Here is a 22959-nt window from a genome sequence, read left to right as displayed (position 1 = left end):
CTAGAGTGAACGCATGAGGGAACCGTCAGATAAGACGGTCAATCTGTTGGCGGAAAGGTAGGAGAGGCGATCCCATTAAGCTAATGGAACTGATCGCCACGAGGCATTTTTGCGTAGGGCCGTGTAAATACATAGCAGAGGTGTGTCGAAGGAAGGAAAGAGGAAGAAAGAGAGAGAGAGAGAGAGAGAGAGAGAGAGAGAGAGAGAGAGAGAGAGAGAGAGAGAGAGAGAGAGATGGATGTAGAGAGAAAGAGAAAGAGAGATTGTGCAATAGGAAGAGAGAAGGAGGAAGAGAGGTCGACGCTACCGTGTCACTACCACCTGACGCCGGTAGCCAGTACGTAATTACCTGTACCTGAACTCCCGACAAACTAAGCTGCCTCACGGCTTACGCGATATGATGGGGAGCCTGAGTACACACAGACGCCTTCCGCCGCCTGCATAAAGGGCGAGGTCGTGGTTACACATGGCGCCGTCGTGATATCCCACGTGAAAAATCTCCTCTGATGGCCTCTGCTGGTAACTGCCAGCCGGGAGATCGCGAATGGCAATTACGAGAGTAGCGTTTGCAAGCACCTCGCGATAGCCGCGCGAACGATCGACCGAGTCGAAAAAAGAAAGAGAAAATTAGAAAATATCCGTGAAGAGTTAAAAAGAGTGAAGAAGAGTGAAGTAAAGTCGTTGTTTTGATAGGAATCGCCTTCGACCAAAAAAAAATGAGAAAATATCCATGAAGAGTTAAGAAGAGTTAAGAAGAGTTGAAGAAGAGAGAAAAAGAGCAAAGAAAAGAAGAAGAGAGAAGAAGAGTGTGAAGAAGAGTGAAGTAAAGTCGTCGTTTTAATAGGAATCGCCTTCGAGCAAAAGAAAATGAGAAAATATCCATGAAGAGTGAAGAAGAGTTGAAGAAGAGAGGAAAAGAGTATAAAGAAGAGTGAAGACAAATAAAGAAGAGTGAAGAAGAGATAAGAAGAGTGTGAAGAAGAATGAAGAAGAGAAGAAGAGTGTGAAGAAGAGTGAAGTAAAGTCGTCATTTTGATAGAAATCGCCTTCGACCAAAAAAAAAAGAGAAAATATCCATGAAGAGTGAAGAAGAGTTGAAAAAGAGAGAAAAGAGTAAAAAAGAGTAAAGAAGAACGAAGAAGAGAGAAGAAGACTGTGAAGAAGAGTGAACAAGAGTGAAGTAAAGTCGTCGTTTTGATAGGAATCGCCTTCAACCAAAAGAAAATGAGAAAATATACATGAAAAGTGAAGAAGAGTTGAAGAAGAGAGGAAAAGAGTGTAAAGAAGAGTGAAGACGAGTAAAGAAGAGTGAAGAAGAGATAAGAAAAGTGTGAAGAAGAGTGAAAAAGAATAAAGAAGAGTGAAGAAGAGTGAAGTAAAGTCATCGTTTTGATAGGAATCGCCTTCAACCAAGGCACTAATAAGTACTTTTCTCTCGTTTCTCAAAATCATGTAGGCAGGGAATATAAATCATTGTTCTCTCGTTGGTTTAATAATAATAATTTGTCATGTGTTTCTTTCTGTTATCTACCGACAAATTAATTTGCTATTTGATAAGCGAGCAGGTACAGCAGTGCTTATAATTACGATCTGTAAATTCACGTCGTAACATTTGTAATAATATTATTTGATTGTAATGCGCCATAAATGTGTGATGAATGTTGCCTGGTCTCTCTCCTCCGCTCTATGTGTTGTTTATTCGTTATCGATTTATTATAACGTCGATGCCGCGTTTTCCACGCGTGACAGTTGGAAGTCAAAGTAAAACAAACCAGACACAAATTTAATTAATTACGTTATTTTAAACGCTTCTTTGGGGGGGGCGGCTTTCAATACTCATACTATCCGAAACGCGAGTTTTGGCAGATTTCACTTTGGTATAATTCGTTAGATTTCGATTCAAAGCGATTAAGTACAACCGAGTGAACTGATAGGATGCGCGGTTGTCTCTGTAATGACTTTACGATACGAAATCGTTGCAATACATCTCCACGGTATTATGATGGCACCAATGCGGGTGCAAGCATCCATCCATTTTCGGATCGTGATGTCTCAATGCACTAGCGATTAAGTGGGTACATAGCGCGATGAAACAGAGATTAATTATTCTCGGAACGAATTCGACTCTCTTTCTGTCTCTCGTAGCCTTCCTCAGTTAGAAAATTTTGTACAGAACGCATCGACTGCATATTCCAAATAAAATTATGATCGCAATTATGCAAGAGGCGTAAATCACATGCAAATAATACACGTGAACAATGCAATTATGTAAATAGATTATAATGAAGTAATTAACAAACGTGATTATATTGTTATACCCTCATATTATTCCATTATTGTGGAGACAAAATAACAGTAATATCGCTGTGTCATGTGTGTCCGGGATCCGACTATCACGTTAGAATTTTTTAATCATTCGAAAATAAAATTAAAAAGAATATGTGATCACAATCATATATCTTATATATATAGTGTCCCAGACTTACTGGACCACCCGTTAATGACAGATTTTTGAGATTATTTGGAAACAATTTTTTCTTAGTGAAAATATCGAGACATTAATAACACTAGTTTACAAAAAATATTTTTTTTCAAATATTTTTTTTATTATTTTAAACCAGATAAGGGTGTTTTATAAATTTTTGGATGCTGAAAACAATACCACAAGCTGATTTTCATCAGCATGTCAAGTTTCCAAAATAATTGAGGTTTAATATGCAAAAAATGGCTTATTTTGCGATATTTAAATTTTTTTGTAAAAAAGATCAACAATATTTTGAAAGTAAAATATTAAAATAAAAAAATGCATTTTATAGGGAATAAACAATACATTTATGACATCTGATCAGACTTTCCAGATGACGTTAATCATTTTTACAAAAAAATCTCAAAAAGCTGTCTTTTACACATTAAATCTCAATTATTTTGGAAATCTGACATGCTAATAAAATTTGGTTTGCGGCATCGTTTTCAGCATCCAAAAATCTATAAAAAATACTTTGTCTGGTTTAAAATAATTTTTGGCTGTAATTTTTGAATTATAAGCGATTGTGACAATAAAAGGTTTTTCACAAACTAAGCCTTGTGGAAATAAAATATTAACAAAACCACATTCTTCAGTTAATTTCAGGTAGAGTTTACTTTAATAGAATATTAATTTAAGGCTTAAGTTACAAAGATTACGCAAAGATGATGACAAAAATTGGGAACATGCAAAATATGATGACCTCCCTCGACACTTTTGCTGAGGAAAAATCGTCTCCAAATAACCTTTGGAATCTCCTACATACATGTTAGGTACACAGGTGCGGATGCTGGGGCTGTCCCCGGATACAGATTGTTCTTCACGAATCTTTTCAAGGTTAAAGACCGTCAACGACGTGCGCGCATATGCGCGACACGCGAATGTTTAATCAGCGTCGCGCCGTGATTGCACGCGACGAGCTGTCACTCAACTCTCCCGCGACGAGCGCAATCTTGCCGAGTTCCGCGACGTACGATGCAACGTACGATGCATCTTCCGCACGTGTGTGCGCGCTCGTATGTATGTACAAGAATACCGGAGAGAGAGAAGGTATCTAGCTCGGATGATGGTAATGGTACTGCCGCCGTCGCCGCCGCCGCCGCTGCTGTTGCTGATGTTGCTATCCCTTCGACCAGCTGTTACTTCCTGCAGCGGTTCTCCGTCCTTCTCTCTCATGTGCGTCTCACCAAAGGCTTATCAGAAGAAACGGAAGAAACGGGGGCGCGCTCTTCTTTGGTGATTTTGTTTGATCGTGACGAGCATCCACACCGCGTCCGATATTGCCGGCCATTCTTTATTGTAATAATAGAGGCCGAACAGGGAGTTCGAGTTAAAAGCTATGACGATCCGGGGAAAATATAGCTACTAGGAGGCGCGGATATACATATACTGAAAAAATTGTATTCTCATTTTAAGAATTTCCCACTTATTTTTAGAATACCCTTTTCTAAAATAGGATCCTCTTTTAAGATGGAAATCTTCGAAAGATTAGTATCAGACACTGGCGGATCCTGGAGGAGGGTTTTGGGGTTAAAACCCTCCCTTGCAAATTAAAAAAGAAACAGTTTTGCTGAATTCGTTTAAAAAATATAAGTAAAGAAAAACAAACGTTAAAGAGCTATCGACGTCGTTGATCCTAGAATAAAAGCTAATCATGAAACCAAAAATATTAAATAAAATAATTTCGCAACCCCCTTCCCCCTCCCCCCCTCCCATTATCAACGTCAGGATCCGCTAGTGGTATCAGATATTCCTAATTTATAAAAATGTTGATGAAATGGGATTTATTTTTACATTAACAAAAGAGTGCATTATTTTGCAGCACACAGGCAAAGAAAGATTATAAAAAAAGCATAGACATAAATGTTAAACGTTACTTACTCATAAACACTTCTCTTAAGTCGCTCAAATCTTTTTTTTCGAGCCACTTATTAACTTCATTCATTTTTCTAATAAACTAAAACCATTTAATGACAAACTGTATTGCATTGTAAATTGCAACACTATATAATCATATATAGGATGTCCCAGATCTATGGTAGACTTTTGGAATTATTTGGAAACGATTTTTCCTTATTGTCAGTGAAAATGTCGAGGCACCAATAATTTTCGAGTTATAAGTGATTAAAAATGAGGGGGAAGGATTTTTCGCAAACTAAACTATATGAAATTCAAATATTAAGAAAACTACATTCCTCAGTTAATTCCAGGTCGAGTAATTTAATAGAATTTTAATTTAAGGCTTATTGTTAATTACAAAAATATATAATGGCAAAAATTGGGAGCTTGCAAAAAATGAGGATTTTACTCGACATTTTCGTTGAGAAAAAATAAATCATCCCCCAATAATCTCAGAAATCTCCCGTTGAAAAGGTAGCACGGTTACTTTCGGATACCCTGTAACAATTTGACTATATAATGCCAAATGAACGGTCCACATAAAAAAAACATACCACCGTTTGTTATTAAAATATATTCTTAGTTTTAAAGGATGTTTTAGAAATGCTACTGAAGAATATTTGTTAAGAGGGATTTTACAGTATACAGTCCCCTTACTTTAAGAATACAATCTTTTTAGCGTATTAAGAGATCGGAAATTAGAATCTTTACACCTCGTATCGATTTTTGGATCGAAAAATGGGATATTTAATGCAAAATTCATTTCAACCATTCTCGGAATAAATATGACAGAAATACGATGATCGTTAAACTACGTTTATGTCGTAAAATTTTAAGACGAATGTAAGAGAAGGAGTGAGTACGTATGCGTGTTTGTGTGTGTATGTGTGTGTATGTGTGTCTACACTGTAGAAAATTTCAGATAATCGCGCGCTATTTTTCTGCGGAGCCCCGTTTGTCTTCGTGACAGCAGAAAATCAAAGTTTACCCATATGGGTTGGCCTTGCGGACCATATGCGCAAGCACACACATAGACACACACAAACACACATAACTCAGAGCAACATCGCAGTTCTCGGGCGAACTTTCTTTGAATGTTCAAAGATATCCGTTTAGCCCCGATATCATCTACATATTTGGGCAATATATAATTTTAGCTACAAATCAGTGTCTCAGCAAATTCTGTAAAACTTCTAAGGTCATCGATCTATCATCGAAATCCATTTATCATCATCAAAATTATTTTGTGTCTTGTTATTTATACGGCGTTTTTAACGCTAATTGTAATCGTCGTTTCACTTTTATATTTTTTTATCTAATATATTTAAAACTAAAATATTATCAAATTATATTAATTATATTAATATTAATCCTAAATATTCATAACATTACAGAGCATTCATAACATTACAAAAGCGTTGAATTAATGAAAATGAATATTTGCGTTGGCTTTTAACGCGCCAAATGATTTTTCTCTCGCGCGTTAAATTGTTTCTTAGAGAAATTTCTTGTTTCACGTGGTACACAACGTATCACGACCAGACATCTCACAAGCCACGAAGAAGTTCGCTGCAAACTATTACGTCAATCAACTGCTCCTTCTCCGAATTACTTTCGGCGCACTGACCTAAGTATTCACGCAATTAGCCGTAATACTCATTAAGGACAATTCATTTTTATTATTTTTTGTCGTTTTCAGTAAAATTTCTATAACTTTATAGAGCCATAAGATTTTTACAAGATTCTTTATAAAATGCATCAGTCGAAAAGAGGGCAAAACTTAAGAACTTGTGTCTATTAATTATTTTGAAAAAATATACTTTGCAAATTTTGCAAAGAAAACAAAGTTTCATGTCTGTCTACTCTTCAGTCTGATCCGTGAAAAATGATGAAAGTGCTATAATTTATTATTAATGTCGATCCACGCCAACATGTCAGGTTGACAGGTAATGTTTGTCGAAAACAAAAAAAAATTGTGCATGGCCACTAATCGCAGCTCTATCAGCTGCACGAGAGCACAACTGAAATTAGCATCGCGGCATTTACGCACCCGAACCGTACGCAAGGTTTTGGAGCAAGGTGGTCTTCGTGGGCGACGTTCGAAGAGGAGCGAGATCGATAAAGCACACGTGCTCCACGGTGGCTGAGAGTCCCTGGCTGGAAGTAAGTACGGTGGGACTCAGCTGTCGCCTCCTAATTGCCGGGACAATGCAACAGATGGCTTTGATCGCAATCCCTACCCCCCCCCCCGGTCTTCCCGCTCTCTCTCTCTCTCTTTCCATCCCGCTCTTCCCCTTTTTCGCACTCTGTACCTCGATCTCCTCTTTCTTCCGTCGCTCATGCCGTTTTTCTCGCATCCTTCCTCGCGCGAGTTTGCTTCCCGTTGATTTGATCCGACACCACGCGACTCCATGTGTTCGATTTCATCTCGCAGACAAGTGTGCTACTTAAGGACGTCGAGGATTTTAGTTCTGGTCATTATTCTAATCTGATCGGTTGCACGCTTCTCCAAGTTAACGCATCATAACACATGTCTTCTTTCTTAAACTGGGATGAACGGTGGAAGATGACTAGGAAGATGACATGCTCTTCTTTTAAATTTTTGAAAATAACTGAGATTCTCTAGTGATTTCAAATCTTACTTTCCCATAAATATTACTCAACCTCAAATATTAATCAATCACACGGCTGAATTGATTCTTCGAAAAACAAGATTATAAAGTAACGAAGAATCAGTAGAAAAAGTTAGTATAGTAATAGCGAGTGGTACTAATACAATCCCTAACGACACCTAGATCAAAGGAACCCTTCTGTCAATGAACGGGTATCCGAATACCCAAAGTAACTTTAAACGTTAAAAACGTACTGGAACTTTGCTTCACCAGAATCTTTTTATTCAGAAACCTCCTAAAATATAAAAAAAAATGTTTGATACTTAGCTATTATAAAGAACCTGTCGCGGTGCAATATGTCGAAACACGGAGTTGGTACCTACATTGCTGGAAAGATGCAAAATTATGCATTGGCAGAAGGGTTAAGTAAACATCCAATTAATTTTAATTCAGTTTATTAATTTTATCGTTTATGAGAACCGCGTTCATAGAGTGAAGGGCTTTGTTAAGCGTCCTAATTAATTTAAACTAACGTGTGTGGAAATGGCTCTGCGCCAGAGTGCCTTCAGTTACTGTCCCAAAAGAACATGTCAAACATAATTAGCGAAATATCAGAGTCTCGACAGAGGATTAATTTCGGTCATTCGTTTAATATATTTACTCGAAGCAACATCACGAGATTTCGAACGTAACCCAACCCGAGGTAATGTCGCTAATATATTCCGCGTCTAGAGTATCACGGATCTTCCCAGTTTTATGAAACTCGCGAGGGAGGAGGCGGATCGCGCATACGCCCCGGGAACGGGCACCAAATCGTAAGCCGTATCCCGTATAGAGTATACGTAGATAGGTCGGGTCGGTACACGCGGTGTGCGGGCGACTATCGCGAAATACACCTCGGGGATGCCCCGGCGCAGCGCGACGCGGCGGATATGATATCAGCCCCGAGCAGAATCCCGGTGGAAGTGTTGGACGTGCCTTATCGCGTCTGGACCAGGCAGTCAGGCGGCGCACGAACCTAACCGACACATACCGGGCCAGCCAACCAAGTTGACTGACTGCTCGCAGGAGTTTCGCCATCATCCCCCACGAAGCATCTTCCTCCCTCTCTTCTCTCTCTCTCTCTCTCCCCTGCGATCACATTGCACTCTTGTGCACGCGTGTGTCTGTTGCATTTATGCAGCTATATACCTATAGTATAGCAGAGTAAAGGATTCAACATTGAAGGATATCAACATTAATTAACAAGTCATCTTGTCTGTTGCAAACAAAGAATTTATAAAAAATTTTTAATTGTATATTATCTCATCGACGCTTCCGTAATGATTTTATGGAGCGTGGCATCAACAAAAACTGATCGAATAAATTCTAGAATAAACAGAGAAAGAGAAAGAGAAGGGGGGGTGGGAGTTTGCGCTCGGACGTGATGACGGGGCTTTGATGTGCCAGAAGGGGCTTTTTTCCTGAGCCTCGGTTCTCAAGTTAGCTGCGGGCTCGCCGCCCGTCTAGATAAGCGGCTCGAGCTGAATGTACGATTCGAGCGAAAGAGCGAGCGAGCGAGCGAGCGCGCGTGGACTCGATATACGGGTACCGTCATGCAATATTCCGAACTAATGTACGATGCGCCCACAGCGTGGGCTCTCGTGCGGACATCGAGACGAGGTCGTTCCTTTTAATTTCCAGTTTCGAGGATCGGGGTCAACTTCCGGCGCCACTCCGAAAAGAGCATCGCACGATCCTTTTTTTTCTTCAAACGAATCGAAATCATGAAATTTTTTAAAATATTTTTTAAATAATTAATAAACGAATTTTTTGAATCCATGGTGTGTGTGCTTTATACAGTTTTAATTAAACCGACAAAAATGTTGAAGAAAAATTATTATAAAGTTGACATGTGCGTGCCTTCGTGTTAAACTTACACATGATTTACGTCAATCCGGTCTGTGTCCGGAACGTTCATACACGCAGCGTTATACATTTTAATTAAAACTTCATTAACATTTATTGTTTTTTTTTTTTGCGTTACTTGTGTATAAATTTTAATTAAAAACTTAATTTTCGTTAGTGAAATATAAAAGATTGCTTGTCACATGGCGCAATCTTGACTGCGGCAAGTGACAGATTGTAAGCGACAGCTTGACAGCTGACAGCTGCGCGCTAAACGATGAAATCCGCATTAAGTTAACAGAAAAAGTATATGTATATGTATAATGTACCGTGACGCGAATCTGAAATTAGATAAACTGCGCTTGCCGTACCTGTATGCGCTATACGTCATCGACGTATGCTCTCGAGCGAGAATAGTCGATATACATATATATATATATATATATATATATCTCGAATTAACGGAATAGCGTCCCGTACTATTCAGCTGAACTCTATCGAGTGATTTGTTTTTTTTTTCTTTTTTACGGGCACGCGATAGATCAGATAGACTAGAGTGTGATGACGTTGTTAATTTTTAAACGACATGTGTCACTCCATCCCGACGGGTTATTACAACATATTGCCGACTGGGATGGAAGTGAAAGAGGTATTAACAACTCTGAACGTCACATATTCGTTGCAACGAGATACTTGAAATCACACTGATTGGATTAAATTATAATTAAACATGAAGCAATAACGATATATTATTACAGTCGTTCACGTTAATAGCGGCCATTAAAATTTCCATTGCGATATCCTAGTTTTGCGCTTTTTAATGTAACGAAGAGAATTTTCTGCAATAACTTGTCGCTATATTCATAATATCTTTTCTAGTGCATCTACATACATCCTCGTGAAATAACAGTCTCTAGTTAATTCTGCAATACCACACGTGAAGAGTCTGCCGATAATTCCACGTACATTTTGCAAAGCACGACATTACAGACTATGAGACTAGACCGCGCAGAGAAATCAATAGATCAATACAAATTGATATTTACACTTTTGGCAAACAGGCCAACTTGTTCGATCGAATATTCCCCGAAGAAAGCAGAAATATTCGCTTCTAAGAAAACTTTCGATCGCTAAACATTCGACTACAAGCTTCTAAAAAACAAGAATCATTCTACAGAGCAAAAAAAACCTGTTATTAACATTACATTAAAAGAAAATTAAAATAATCACTAATATTGTCAATCAATATCAGTAGTCAGATGAATGATATCTTTTCAAGAATGCGTAGAAAATATACTTGTACGATCGACTCATTTTCTCTTACCACTGAAAAAATTGTATTCTCATTTTAAGAATTTTCTACTTATTTTTAGAATACTGTGTTTTATAAAAAAAGCGTCAAAAGGATCCTTTTATCTCAAGAATCAGATATTCCTAATTTAAAAATGTAAACGAAATGGGATTTTTTTTACATTAACAAAAGAGAATATTATTTTACAACACACAGGCAAAAAAAGACCATGAAGAAAGCACAAATATAGTGTATACATATATAGATCGAACGAGATATGAGATTTGGGTCCTGAACAATTTAATTAACTTAACTTAAATTAATTAACTTATTAATTTCATCTATTCTTCGAACTAAAACCATTCAGTGACAAACACTGCACTGCATTGTAAATTGCAATACATAACCATACATGGTTGCTGTTGCAACGATATGATCATGTAACACCAAATGAACAATCCACATAAAAAAACATACGATTATTTGTAATTAACAAAGTTTGTAAAGTCTGTAATTAACAAAGAATATTCTTTGTTAAGAATTCTTAATTTTAGAAAAATTCTTAACTTTCTTCTATGAAGAAGAATTCTTAATTTTAGAGGATGTTCTAAAAACACTAAGGAATCTCTGTTGAGAAGGATTTTATATTATACAGTCCTCTTATTTTGAGAATACAATTTTTCAATGTGCCATGTCACGCATCACGTGATAATATTTTTTCAGTGAGAGAGACACGTAAGAGAAGAAATACATATACACATATATACTCACCCTTATTCTTCGCCTTGAGATCAAGGTCGACTGGAAAAGAGTCGACGGTATTGGGGGCGGTCACCGGCGGATGGCAGATAATACCGGAAGACTGCGGAGCTGGGGCGGCGGTGGCGACCGCGGTGGCCGTCGAAGATGGTGGATTCGCAGTGGCGATGCCGTTGGTGTTAGTGACACTCGTGGGGATCGCCGTCGCGACCGAAACGGTGGTGGGCGTCGCGACGGTGGTGGCCGCCAACGTGGACGGCGGCAAGGCCTGCTGCTGATAGCCACAGCATTCCTTTGTCTCTTCCTTAACCTTGACCTTGTGGAGGACCGTCGTCGTCGTCGTAGTCGTCGTCGCCGCCGCTCCGCCCTCCACTTTCATGCTCGCGGGCCGTGTTCTCACCTGCGGGCATTGATTAAATTCCCTTAAATCACACCCCCATTGTTGGCTCTTGGAAAAAAGAAATTTAGTGATAACTAACTCAGTCACGCGATAAATAGCTGGTCCGAGAAACTCGGAGAGCGAAACAAGGTAAAATAAATACGGGAGGAAATATACAGGGTGTTTCTAAATAAGTGTGAAAAATTTTAGGAGATGATTCTTTTGTCGAAAATTAAGGAAGAGTTTTCATATAAACATATATACTCCTATATCACTCCCTGAGGAGACACTTCTTCAAAAGGGGAGTAAAAATTAGGTTTTTATTTTTTTTTCTTGAAAACTATTGATTTTATGAAAAAAAGAATAAAGTTTCTAAAGGAAACAAGCTTTCTAACAAGCTTTCGCTTTTCTCATATTTTTAGATAGTCCCATTCCGATCAGTTAAAAAGTTCAAATAAAAAATTGAATAGGGGTTGTTAGTTTCATTCTCTTATAATAATACGAGAAAATTTCAAAAATATTAATAAATATCATTTTTATTAATGGAAAGTATCTACAAATTTCATTTTTTTAGCTTGTCCAAAAAATTTGAGAAAAAAATTAAAAACCTAATTTTTATCTCCCCCATTAAAGAAATGTAACTCTTCAGGGAAAGATATAGGGAGGAATATATGTTTATATGAAAAACCCCCATTTTTATTAATTTTCGACAAAGAATTATTTCCTAAAATTTTTAGCGCTTATTTAAAAATATCCTGTATAGATAGATATTTTATTGAACACGCTCTCTCTAGAACAGCATCCCCTTTGAGCAACTATTAAATTTACATATGAGAACGTACAAGCAATAATTACGCGACGAAACAAGAAAATGAAGGAAAATAGTGAGAAAAGAAAATTTACAATAAAATGAGATAAAATAAAAATAAATCTACAGACATTTTAATTAATTGATTTGCGTTAAAAAATCAGTTATTTATACATGTAAGATATACCTTCAATTAATTGCACACAATCAGAATCATATTATTATTAGTGAGTGTAAAAATGATCCTAATCCCCTATTTCAATTGAAAAATAAATTATTCGGATTTTTTATTATAGTATCATTTTTTATTCATCTTAAGCTATATTTTTGAAATAACACAAAAATATTTAAAGAAGAACGTGACAAAAAATTTAATGTGAACCTGACAAACATAACCCAAATATATAAAATTTAAACTGACCTGCACTCCATGCGAGTAATTAAGGATTAAACAACTCAAATGAAGAATGAAAAGAATCAGATCTTTAAGAGAAGGCTTTGGAGAAGGATTAAGAAGAAAAAAGAAAATAGTTAAGAAAACAAATATTACCCTACAATTTAATTATTTCTTTTGTCATGTTTCCCTCCTCCCTCTTATTTCCTCTGTTTAAGAAGGAAATTCGCGAGAATCTATTCGCACGCATCATGAAAATATTAAAATTGAATATTAACAGCTTCTTCTATCCGTCTCCGCGAGAACGTGCACCTGCTATCAAGCACGTCGGGCTCGAGCCGACACGACGACGCGGGGAAAAACGAGGAATAGCGAGAGGACACCCCGGGATACCCATATACCATATGTACGTCATCACGCGCACGATTCATATTTGATTGATTCCATTTCGCGGGAGCGTCGCGCCGACCGCATGTTTCGTCTACGTGCTCGGTGAGACCGGATCGTCGCCGCGCATACCGATGACCGTTTTAATGGAACGTGCAAACGGATGTTTTACAAACCAACAAGGATCCGTCACGGAATTATTGGGGGATCCGCGAACGCTGCCGTCCATAACTGATCGCGTCATTTTTGACCGCGCTCGGTGTGCGCGGCCTACAAATGTGGGACCATCTCCGCAAGTGTTTTCCTCCGAATTTTCTACCGCAAATAATCCTCCATTTGTGAATTCATTAACGGAATTAATTTTTCGTATGAACATATTTGATTAGTCTCTCCAGCTCACTTAGTCTTTAACGTTAAAACTCTCTTTAACCCTTCTGTTAATAAATAATAAATTGATACCTAAAATAACTTTAAAATGTAAGGACTTTTGTATTTGAAAACCTTCTAAAATATAACGAGAAAGAATGTTCGATGCCCAGTACCTGCTACAACGTATCTAGATACCAATACATTGAAAAATTATGTATTGATAAAAGGGTTAAAAAAATAAGAAACTAGAAATCTAAAATTAAATTTTAAATTATTCCCTTAATGTCGATATAAAATTGAATTTAATTTGGAATAAAACAAGTTTTAGGTAGTAAACTGGACTGCTTGCTGTTTACTACCTACTATATTATATGTATATAAGAGAAAAAGCAGTTTAAAATAAAAATAGAGACTTAATATATACTTAAATAGAGGCTAATATAAAACATGTTATATAGTATATGTAATCTAGTACATGTCTGTACTAATGTTTTATTAAAATTGCAGAGACAAATTTTACAAATTAATTTTGCATGAATTTGACGTATATGTTAAGTACTTTATGTTTAATTAAATTATTGAAATTTTTTTATAGAGCACAAGCACATTACATTAAACAAACTGAAAATTAGATACAGGATAATACTTTTTATTAAAATTTTCTTTGCATTAGAGCTCGGAAAAACCCAACGACAATACATAATAAATACAATAAAATCATCCATATCAATTATTCTTTTCATACGAATAAGCACTGATTTCGCGAAGCAGATAATTAATTATGAGTAAAAAAAATTGATATTCTGTAAAAAAAATACGTGACGTTGAACAAGTTGACGTCAAAATATTTTTTTTTAATCAATAATCTAATAATTTATTTTAAAAACAATGTAGGCACCATACAGACACCCGCATTCTACGAATAACCCCTATCATAGGGGTACCCGCGAAACCAGACTGCTTACCCTCTAACTTTTATGTAACGAGGACGCGGATACTTCGAGTTCTATTTTGCATCCAAATATTCTTTGTGAATCTAGAGCAATCTCTCTTATCACCGAAACAAGTTGCGAACTGAGTCGTAAACATTATGAAAATTTACGTACATCAGCCTAACAGGTGGTATCTGCAGCACAGAGTGCTATGCACATAAACATTTTTGCCTTTTGTTCGTAAAAAGGCGCATATTTAATTCCCTTTCTCCATTCGCGCTATCGCAGCCTTTTCTTCTTTATCTCGTGCTTACATTGCAAAATCTTGTTTCATATTTATTACGGTAATCACATCGAGACTTTTACGAGCGCGACAGTTATGTCCGGCATTAAAATTAACCGAATATGTCACGATTTTTTTTTTTACAATTCTGTAAGAAGAAATATAATGTATAAATAAATTCTCCCGCGAATTTCGTTATAATTTTACATTTCGTTAAATTGTCGTTGTATATACTGTACACAGTGCGGGATAAATTTTTTATTAATGAGAAAATATCCTGGTAGGAATTTAATATTTTTAAAACTAAGATTTATTATTATTTTTATTAATATTTTATTAATATATTTTTTTAATATTTTATTAATATTTATTAATATATTTTATTAATATTTTTATTTCATATATAATAGACATGTTGCACGTATTATTATTATTCTAAATTAAATCGAAGATAGCTATAGCGCTGTCTTTTTACGATTTTTATCCCTGTTTAACATATAAAAGACAGTTCATTAACTTTTAATGTGAACTGTCGCGCGGATTAAATTATGCATGTGAATCTTAAATAAGACTAATATATTTCTTATGTGCACATAACATTACAACATTGCTACAGCAATTATTATTCCCAGCAAAGTCACATGCATCGGTTCTATCACCTGCATGTGCCATTCGGTAACCGGAGACAAAGCCATGTCACCGGAAACAGAAATGGTTATAATGAAATTGGCGCCCATTGAAGGAAATAATCATAATGAACCTGTCTCCTCCCCTGGACAACATTGTGCCATTTTTGACTATATTTGATTATAGTAATCCATTTTTCTCTCTTACATGCACAGCTTACTCTGCATACGCGAAAATCGGTTTATTTTTGCCAGAAGAAACATTTCTGGATAGAGAAGACCTTTCGGTGCTCAATCGATAGATTTAAGTAAACAAAAAACTTACAAAAATAAAAATTATTCATGTAATATCAGATCCAATGTTTAATATTTTATATTAATAAATTTTAATATTAATAATATTAATATAATAATTCAATCATATGTATATTAAATATTTAATATATAACAATATAATAATAATATATAATACATACTATATATATATATATATATATATATATATAATATAATAATTATATATTAACTTATATTTTTATATTAATTTATTATTTATTTATTATATATTATATATATTATATATATCATATATGTATTATATATTATATGTATATGTGTATTATAGGTATATTAATATATATTATATATAATATTATTAAATATATTAAATATTTATTTTTATAATAAATACAAACTGATAAAAAGTAGATGCAATTGTATTTTTAATTTATAAAAAAAAGTTAGATATAGCTCTTATGCGGTTTGTATAATATCATATTTGTGTGTATGAATTCGATTTTAGGACCGGCCGATTTGCATGAGTTCTGCGATATTTTCGGTTCGACGTGGGCAAAATTACACGTTGGGAAAAATTAAATGGCCACCAATGCGGAAACGCGAGTAATCTTTAAGATCCACGTGGCGCACCACCGCGCCGTTCCTAACCGGATAGAATTTTATTTTATTGACGCGCAGCACACACACACACACACCCACAGACACACACACAGCTGTGGCAGCAGGCTGCCTTCGGTGCCACATGGTCCTGTTATTAACGTGAAATGCAAACGAGCCCTTCGTTGCGTCCAAGAAACGGCCGCACGGATGACTCGCTATAATTTTTCGCGCGAAATTACCGTCGCCAAATGCCGTCGAGTTTTAACGTGTTCGTAATTGCACCGGGAAGTTCGAAATTCGCGAGTCTCCGGTTCGGTTTCCGGCGAACGATCGCCGAACAATAAGGGGCCCGCGCTGGTAATAATAATTGTTCCTCCGTTTAATTAAGACGAACGCGCAAGAACGAGCTTGCTGAACGTAAATACGATTTATTACGATCTGCTCTTAATTTTTATGTCGGCAAAGAAAGAGAGAGAGAGAGAGAGAGAGAATTATTTAATTTCATGCAAGTTGTTATGCTAAAAAAATCTATGCAGTGATAAAGCGATGGATTTTATCACAAGCTTCGAGAGGATCTTTCATAAAATTATTCTGTGTAACAAATTCTATTATATATAAAAAAAAATTCCGAATTTTTAATTTTTTGTTAATTTAGCAATTATAACACAAACGATCAACGAATCGCATCATCGTTAATTACTAAACTATTTGCGGAGAAATCATTGGAAATGCCGCTCTGATTACCATCACGGTAATAAAAGCGTCAACAGCCCATATTCTGGTCACGTAACAACGCTCTCGCCGATTCTTCTACGGTCGTTCATCAATCAAACCATTCTCTCCCCCCCCCCCCTGGTATTTCGTGCGAACGATGGAAAAAGGTTGTGCGCTATACGCAGTTTCGGCGGATTTTACGCACGACACAATCTGCGGTCGCGGACGTGTCGATCTTTATTGTGACAGATGGTCGTAATAATTTTAATTGACACTTTTCTTCTGTTGTTACAGTTGTTCGCGAATACATTCGTCGCATATGCGCAAGTGTTGCGGTATTTGCGATCTTCTGTTTTCTGTTAGTCTCCTATGTGACACGTTGTAATAGAACCCATAACGAATAGAATCCGTCTATTTAATTAATTAAAAGAAAAGTAACCCTATCTAACTATCAATGACCTAGATCAGCGATTCTTAACCTCCGCAATGTTCTGACAGAGAAGGTCCGCGAAAGCTCGAAGAAACAGAAAAAACACAAAACTTGTGTTTAGTCATCATATGAGCAGTAATGCGAGAAGTGTACATATACAAGCGGCTTTGAATATGTACTTAATTTATTTTTAAGGAACTTAATTTTACATTACTGAATACTTAAGGGGGGCCGCATTAAAATAATTTAACGAAAATAGGTTCGCATCATAAAAAAGGTTAAGAAACGCTGGCCTAGATACTTTGGCCCGTATTATGAGCTCGCATCTATCTCTAGATGTACCTCTAAAGTTAGAGGCGCCTCTAAAGTTAGAGGCGCAGATAAATGTACATCTAAAATCAATCATATATTTATCGCACATTTAGAGCTTACATCTATCTCTTAGATGTGTCTCTAAAGTTAGAGATGCAGATAAACTGACTTTAGTCGTACATTCATCTGCGTCTCTAACTTTAGAGGCACGCATCTATCTCTTAGATATGCCTCTAAAGTTAGAGGCGCAAATAAATGTACCTAAGGGCACATTTATCGAGAGTAGCATAAATGTGCTATAAATGTGGTACAAAATAGGTTTTTTAGGCGATTTCCTCTAGATGCGCCGCTAAATGTGCGCTCATAATACCGCCACATTTATCGTGACACGTTTAGAGACACATCTAGAGATAGATGTGCGCTCATAATATCGCCACATTTATCGTGACACGTTTAGAGACACATCTAGAGATAGATGTGCGCTCATAATATCGCCACATTTAGAGGTACATCTAGAGATAGATGTGAGCTCATAATACGGGCCTCTCTAACTTTAGAGACACCTCTAACTTTAGAGGTACATTTAGAGATAAATGTGAGCTCATAATACGGGCCTTAAATTATAACATCATACAAGAATACTGAATATTCAGTAAACATAATAATATTTTGTGTGTTAATAATTTTTAATATTATATATTACTATTTATATATTATATATTATTATTTATATATTATATGTTATTATTTAATATTTAATATTATATATTATTATATTTTATATTAATCATTTTTAATATTAATATTTAATATATAATATAATTAAATAATAATAATATATAATATAATATCTAAAATAATATAATAAAGATAATAATAAAGATTATAAAAGATTAGAAAGATAATAATGAAGATTATATATATTAATCGTGCTTAATCTGCTATATATATTAATATTACGTACATAATTCGTGTTGTAACAAGATAAAAAATGATATTAAAATATAATTTTGCATATTATCGAAAAAAAGGAAGAGAAACAATTTTGTAAAGCTTCTGCATTTGTTGAAATTCAGAGCAAGTGATGATTGTCATATGAGAAGCATCATATTTTATGCTGCTTACAACCTTATTTCATTTAAAAAAAATTAATACAAAGTATCTTAAAAGAAGACAACGCGATTAATTTGGTTGCTGGACTCTTTCAAAGCTTATGCTTTAAAACATAAAACATGAAAGCTATACCTTTAACGCGCATCGTTCGCTTAATTGCCTGATTCAACGCTGCAAATAATTTGATTTTTGTTATTTGTTTGTGTAAAAGGATATTTATTTTTCCTTCGTTTGTAGCGCCATCATGAAGCTGTCTGTTACACAAGACTGCAGTTAGATGCGAAATGTAATTGAAAGGTTATTTCGAGGTTTGCATCGCAATATAATACTGACACGCGCGGATATAATCAATTGTATTTATAAAATAATATTTTAACAATATTAACGTTTAAATTTTTTTTTTTTTATATAAGGGATAATTAAATCTCCTTTGATGCTTGAATTCATTTCATGTTCACTTAAAAATAAAGTTTAAAAATGCTGAACCTTAATTAAGAATAATTCTTTGTAATCTTAAAATAAAAAAATCAATATGCAGCTGTTAATTGCAAATTACATACTTTTTCTCAAAAACAATGTGTTTTTCTTTACAATTGATTTCTCTCATTATTTTATGCATAAAAAATTGATATATATAAGATCATCGAAAAATAAATATTTTACACAATATTTCATAGATTATGTAAAATTATGTCACAAACAAAAATATAAAATATAATATATCGCGTAAACTATTCATCTTATAACTTTTTATCTCAAATATTGGGAGGGAAATCGATTTACATAAAAAAATTAATTCCATTTAAAAAATTAGGTTAACCTTCAAATAACTTTAAGAAACGTCAACAGCAATTCTCATGATATTATGTCCCCTCCCCTCCAAATCTTACAACTTTGCCTCATAAATTTTTTTTAATTCCGTAATTTCCAAATACATGCCTGTTAAGATTAAAATGAATCACTCTGTATATTCCGCGAGCATTTTAGATATATACAGAGTTAGTCGCGTGCAGTTTTCGCGTCGCGCGATCTTGAGAGAATGCAATCAACTCGGATGTCACCTGCGATCGATTGCTACTGAGAGAGAGAAAGAGTCTCTCCCCCCTCTCTCTCTCTCTCTCTCTCTCTCTCTCTCTCTCCTTCCGTCTCTTCTCGTCGCGTCGTTAAGGTGAGCTTTGGTCCCCGACTTGCCGGAGAGAGACGCGCGTCTCTCTCCAGCAATTCGTTAAGACGCTTAGTTAAACAAACAAGAACGGTGCCGCTCTACGCGAAGTGATATACGTGCTGCGGCAGAAAATCCGCGGCTCTCCCGCTCGTAATTGCGCGCAGCTGTGGTTATACGCGCGCGGATCTAAAAGCTTCCCCTCTCCTCCCTGCCACTCTCGCGCGTGCGCGCGAGCGCGCGCGAATTATCGCGAGTTACGAGCGCGATCTCCTCGAGGAGAGGAGATCGGAGATGCTGCCCAACTTTTTTTCTTCCATTCCTTGTTCTTTCGTGTAATCGGCATGGTCAAATATGAAAAGAGAGGGGGGCGGAGGAGGGGGGACAGGCGCCACCGGTGAAATGCAAATATGTATAATGTCGGCGCACCCCGAATTAATTTTATTAATTATACTTGCAATTGATTGTAATTATAAACGGCGTTTATTGTCATGATATAATGTTACATAACAACTGTGTGGGCCGAATTTAATTGATTATATTTATTATTATAATTGCAACGAGATATTGCGCGTATATATATATAACGAGCGAGGGGAGAAGGCACAGGCTCACTCTCACAGATATTTCCCACGATTCTCCAATCGTTTCGCGATTTTCGAAATAAAGTGGAAGATTCACTGGGATGACGTGATGAGGACTCTATCAAACGTTTCGCCAAATTCGCTCCACTTTCCACGGCGGCGCAAGAAAGGAGAAAAAAGTGGCCGAACAGGCCAGCACAGCTGGTGGATAAAAAGCGACATGGATGAAAGAGAGTGAGAGAAAAATATATAAAGAGAGAAAGAGAGAAAGATAGAGATAGATTTAGTCTGTTCTACTTAAGAGAGAAAAAGGATTTCAAAAAGAGAAAATCGTTTACTAAGATGATTTGTTTATGATTGATTGCTTTCTTCTACTTTATCCTATTAGGAATTAGGAGCAATTAAGTATTTAAAAGGTTCTCTATCATTTTAATTCATATTACGTGTATGATGTTTAAATAAAGTTTATATAATATATATATATAATAATATAGTATTATAATAAGTATAATATAATGTAATATACATATATTATTTAATCGTTTTCATCATCACTTATTTGATCATTTTAATCGATTTCAATCAGAACTACCAAATCAATCCAAATGATCAAAATGATCAAAACGATTAAAGTAATCAAAATTATCAAAGTGATCACAAAATGATCAAAGTGATCAATACATTCAAATTAATAAAAATGATCAAAACAATCAAAATGATCAATATGATCAAAATAATCATATGATATGATTATATCAGGTACTCAGACATACACGATAAACTGATAAGTTTACTGATCAGGTTAATAGCTAAACTATGTGGACAACATAAGATCAAGTCGAATCTGTTTACTATTTACGTTTCTAGTAAACTTCCTCAATAGCGAAGAATTATGCTTTACTTTAAAGCAAATTTAAAATGGTTTATTGAATTGTAACTTAAAGTGACATTGTGCGTGTACTCATTGAATTTGTTTTACTGTCTTCTACATTACTATTAAAAAAAAGAACAACACGATGATTCCATTTAAAACAGTCAAGATAACCTTGCTATTTTAACAATTATTCAAACAAAAAGTATTTGGCCAATTTTTATTACAATTTATTAATTTCTCGGTTAAAAATTGATACATTTCTGTTGATGACTCTTTTTGTCAGATCAAATGCCTTAAATATCGCGGTGATCATTACGAGGACCACCCTGTATAGTATGTATATAAACCAATCCCAATATAGCCTACTTTAATTTAACTTAAAGCCATTACATTTCCGCATAATAGGACGCAATGGACATCTTTCCGTCGCGTAAAAACCTCCACGTGAAGGAGAAAGAGAGAGATATGGAAAAGGGAAAGACGAATAATCGTGGATCGATCGCGGTCCGCGTTTTCGAAGGAAACGGCTTCGGCGTCTCGCGGCGCAGAGAGAGAGAGAGAGAGAGAGAGAGAGAGAGAGAGAGAGAGAGAGAGAGAGAGAGAGAGAGAGAGAGAGAGAGAGAGACCCAGGCTTATGTTTATACATATGTCCTGCACATGGTACGGTACCCCCGAAGAGCAGGAGAGAAAGAGGAAAGAGGGTGGAGAGAGAGAAAGAGAGAGAGACGCGTATTCTCTCTCTGAAATTTCCAATATTAGAACGGCCAGGCGCGAGAGGCAGGCCAGATGTCTACCGTACTGACTGCCGAGAGCGCGGGCGCGCGACGTGCGTTTAGCATGGTTTCATTACAAAAATGTCACGCACAGAGCCGCGTCGCGCCGTCGTCGACCTCTCTCGACGATGCGTTCCCTCCCTCCCTCTCTCTCTCTCTCTTGCTCTCTTTCACTCGCTCGCTCGCTCTTTCCCTGATCTCTGTCTCGTCCTCCCTCTCTGTCGTCATCGCTGTCATCGTCGTCGTCGTCCTCATCCGCGACGCGGATGACCCGATCTTAAGATGTCAGCTGCCGTTAATCAACCGTAAGGTAGATGGAACATGATCGAAGGATGGGATTTTTAAGATCGAGATGTAATAGACGCGAGCAAATGGATTCATTGATGTCTGATCAGGTTTTTATCCTATTTGATCAAATCATACTTCTGCGTAGTAAATATGGTTAAGTTTGAACATTGAATTTGTAGGGGTGGGATCAAGTTCAATATGTATTTAAATCTCCGAGTCGAATCAAGTTTCGTTTTCCAAGGATTCGAATAATACTTATAAGAAATAGGACCAGTTTCACCATCTGCTCCGATTAACTTGATCAGCCGATTAAATTTAAGAATTGTCAACTGCAAAGCTTACAACTGATCAACTTTACTCCCATTTGCAATAAGATGCATGTCTGTGCTTTGCAGTTGGCAATTCTTAAATTTAATCGGTGGATTAAGATAATCGAAGATGGTGAAACTGGCCCATAATATTTCATATGTTGTACTTGTAAGTAATAAAATCTAGAAATCGTAAAGAAGAAATTGAATCTCTTACAAATAGTACTCGAACTCTAAGATAAAAAATATCTATTTATGATACTTGCTACATTCATACACTTGTCCACCACACTTGTTCACACCCATTCACCTACACTTTCTCCTAAGTATTCATACAAGATTCGAACATATGTA

The 22959-nt window shown here is 36.0% G+C and overlaps 1 protein-coding gene across 1 annotated transcript in view; it reads right to left on the bottom strand.

Annotated features, from left to right (window-relative positions):
- Positions 1–22959, bottom strand: part of Nvy (CBFA2/RUNX1 partner transcriptional co-repressor nervy) — a 57259-nt gene that overhangs the window by 20414 nt on the left and 13886 nt on the right. Inside the window, exon 2 of the mRNA XM_083052689.1 lies at positions 10985–11372. Within this exon, the coding sequence (XP_082908815.1) occupies positions 10985–11351 (367 nt within the window). The 5' untranslated portion in view covers positions 11352–11372. The remainder of the gene's footprint in view (positions 1–10984; positions 11373–22959) is intronic.

Source organism: Prenolepis imparis, unplaced genomic scaffold, assembly GCF_030444845.1.
Source record: "Prenolepis imparis isolate NDT839.2.m4 unplaced genomic scaffold, iyPreImpa1.0 SCAF_13, whole genome shotgun sequence".
NCBI classification, from domain to species: Eukaryota; Metazoa; Arthropoda; class Insecta; order Hymenoptera; family Formicidae; genus Prenolepis; species Prenolepis imparis.
The sequence above is the reverse complement of the archived record's forward strand: the minus strand, read 5'-3'. Positions and strand labels throughout refer to the sequence as shown.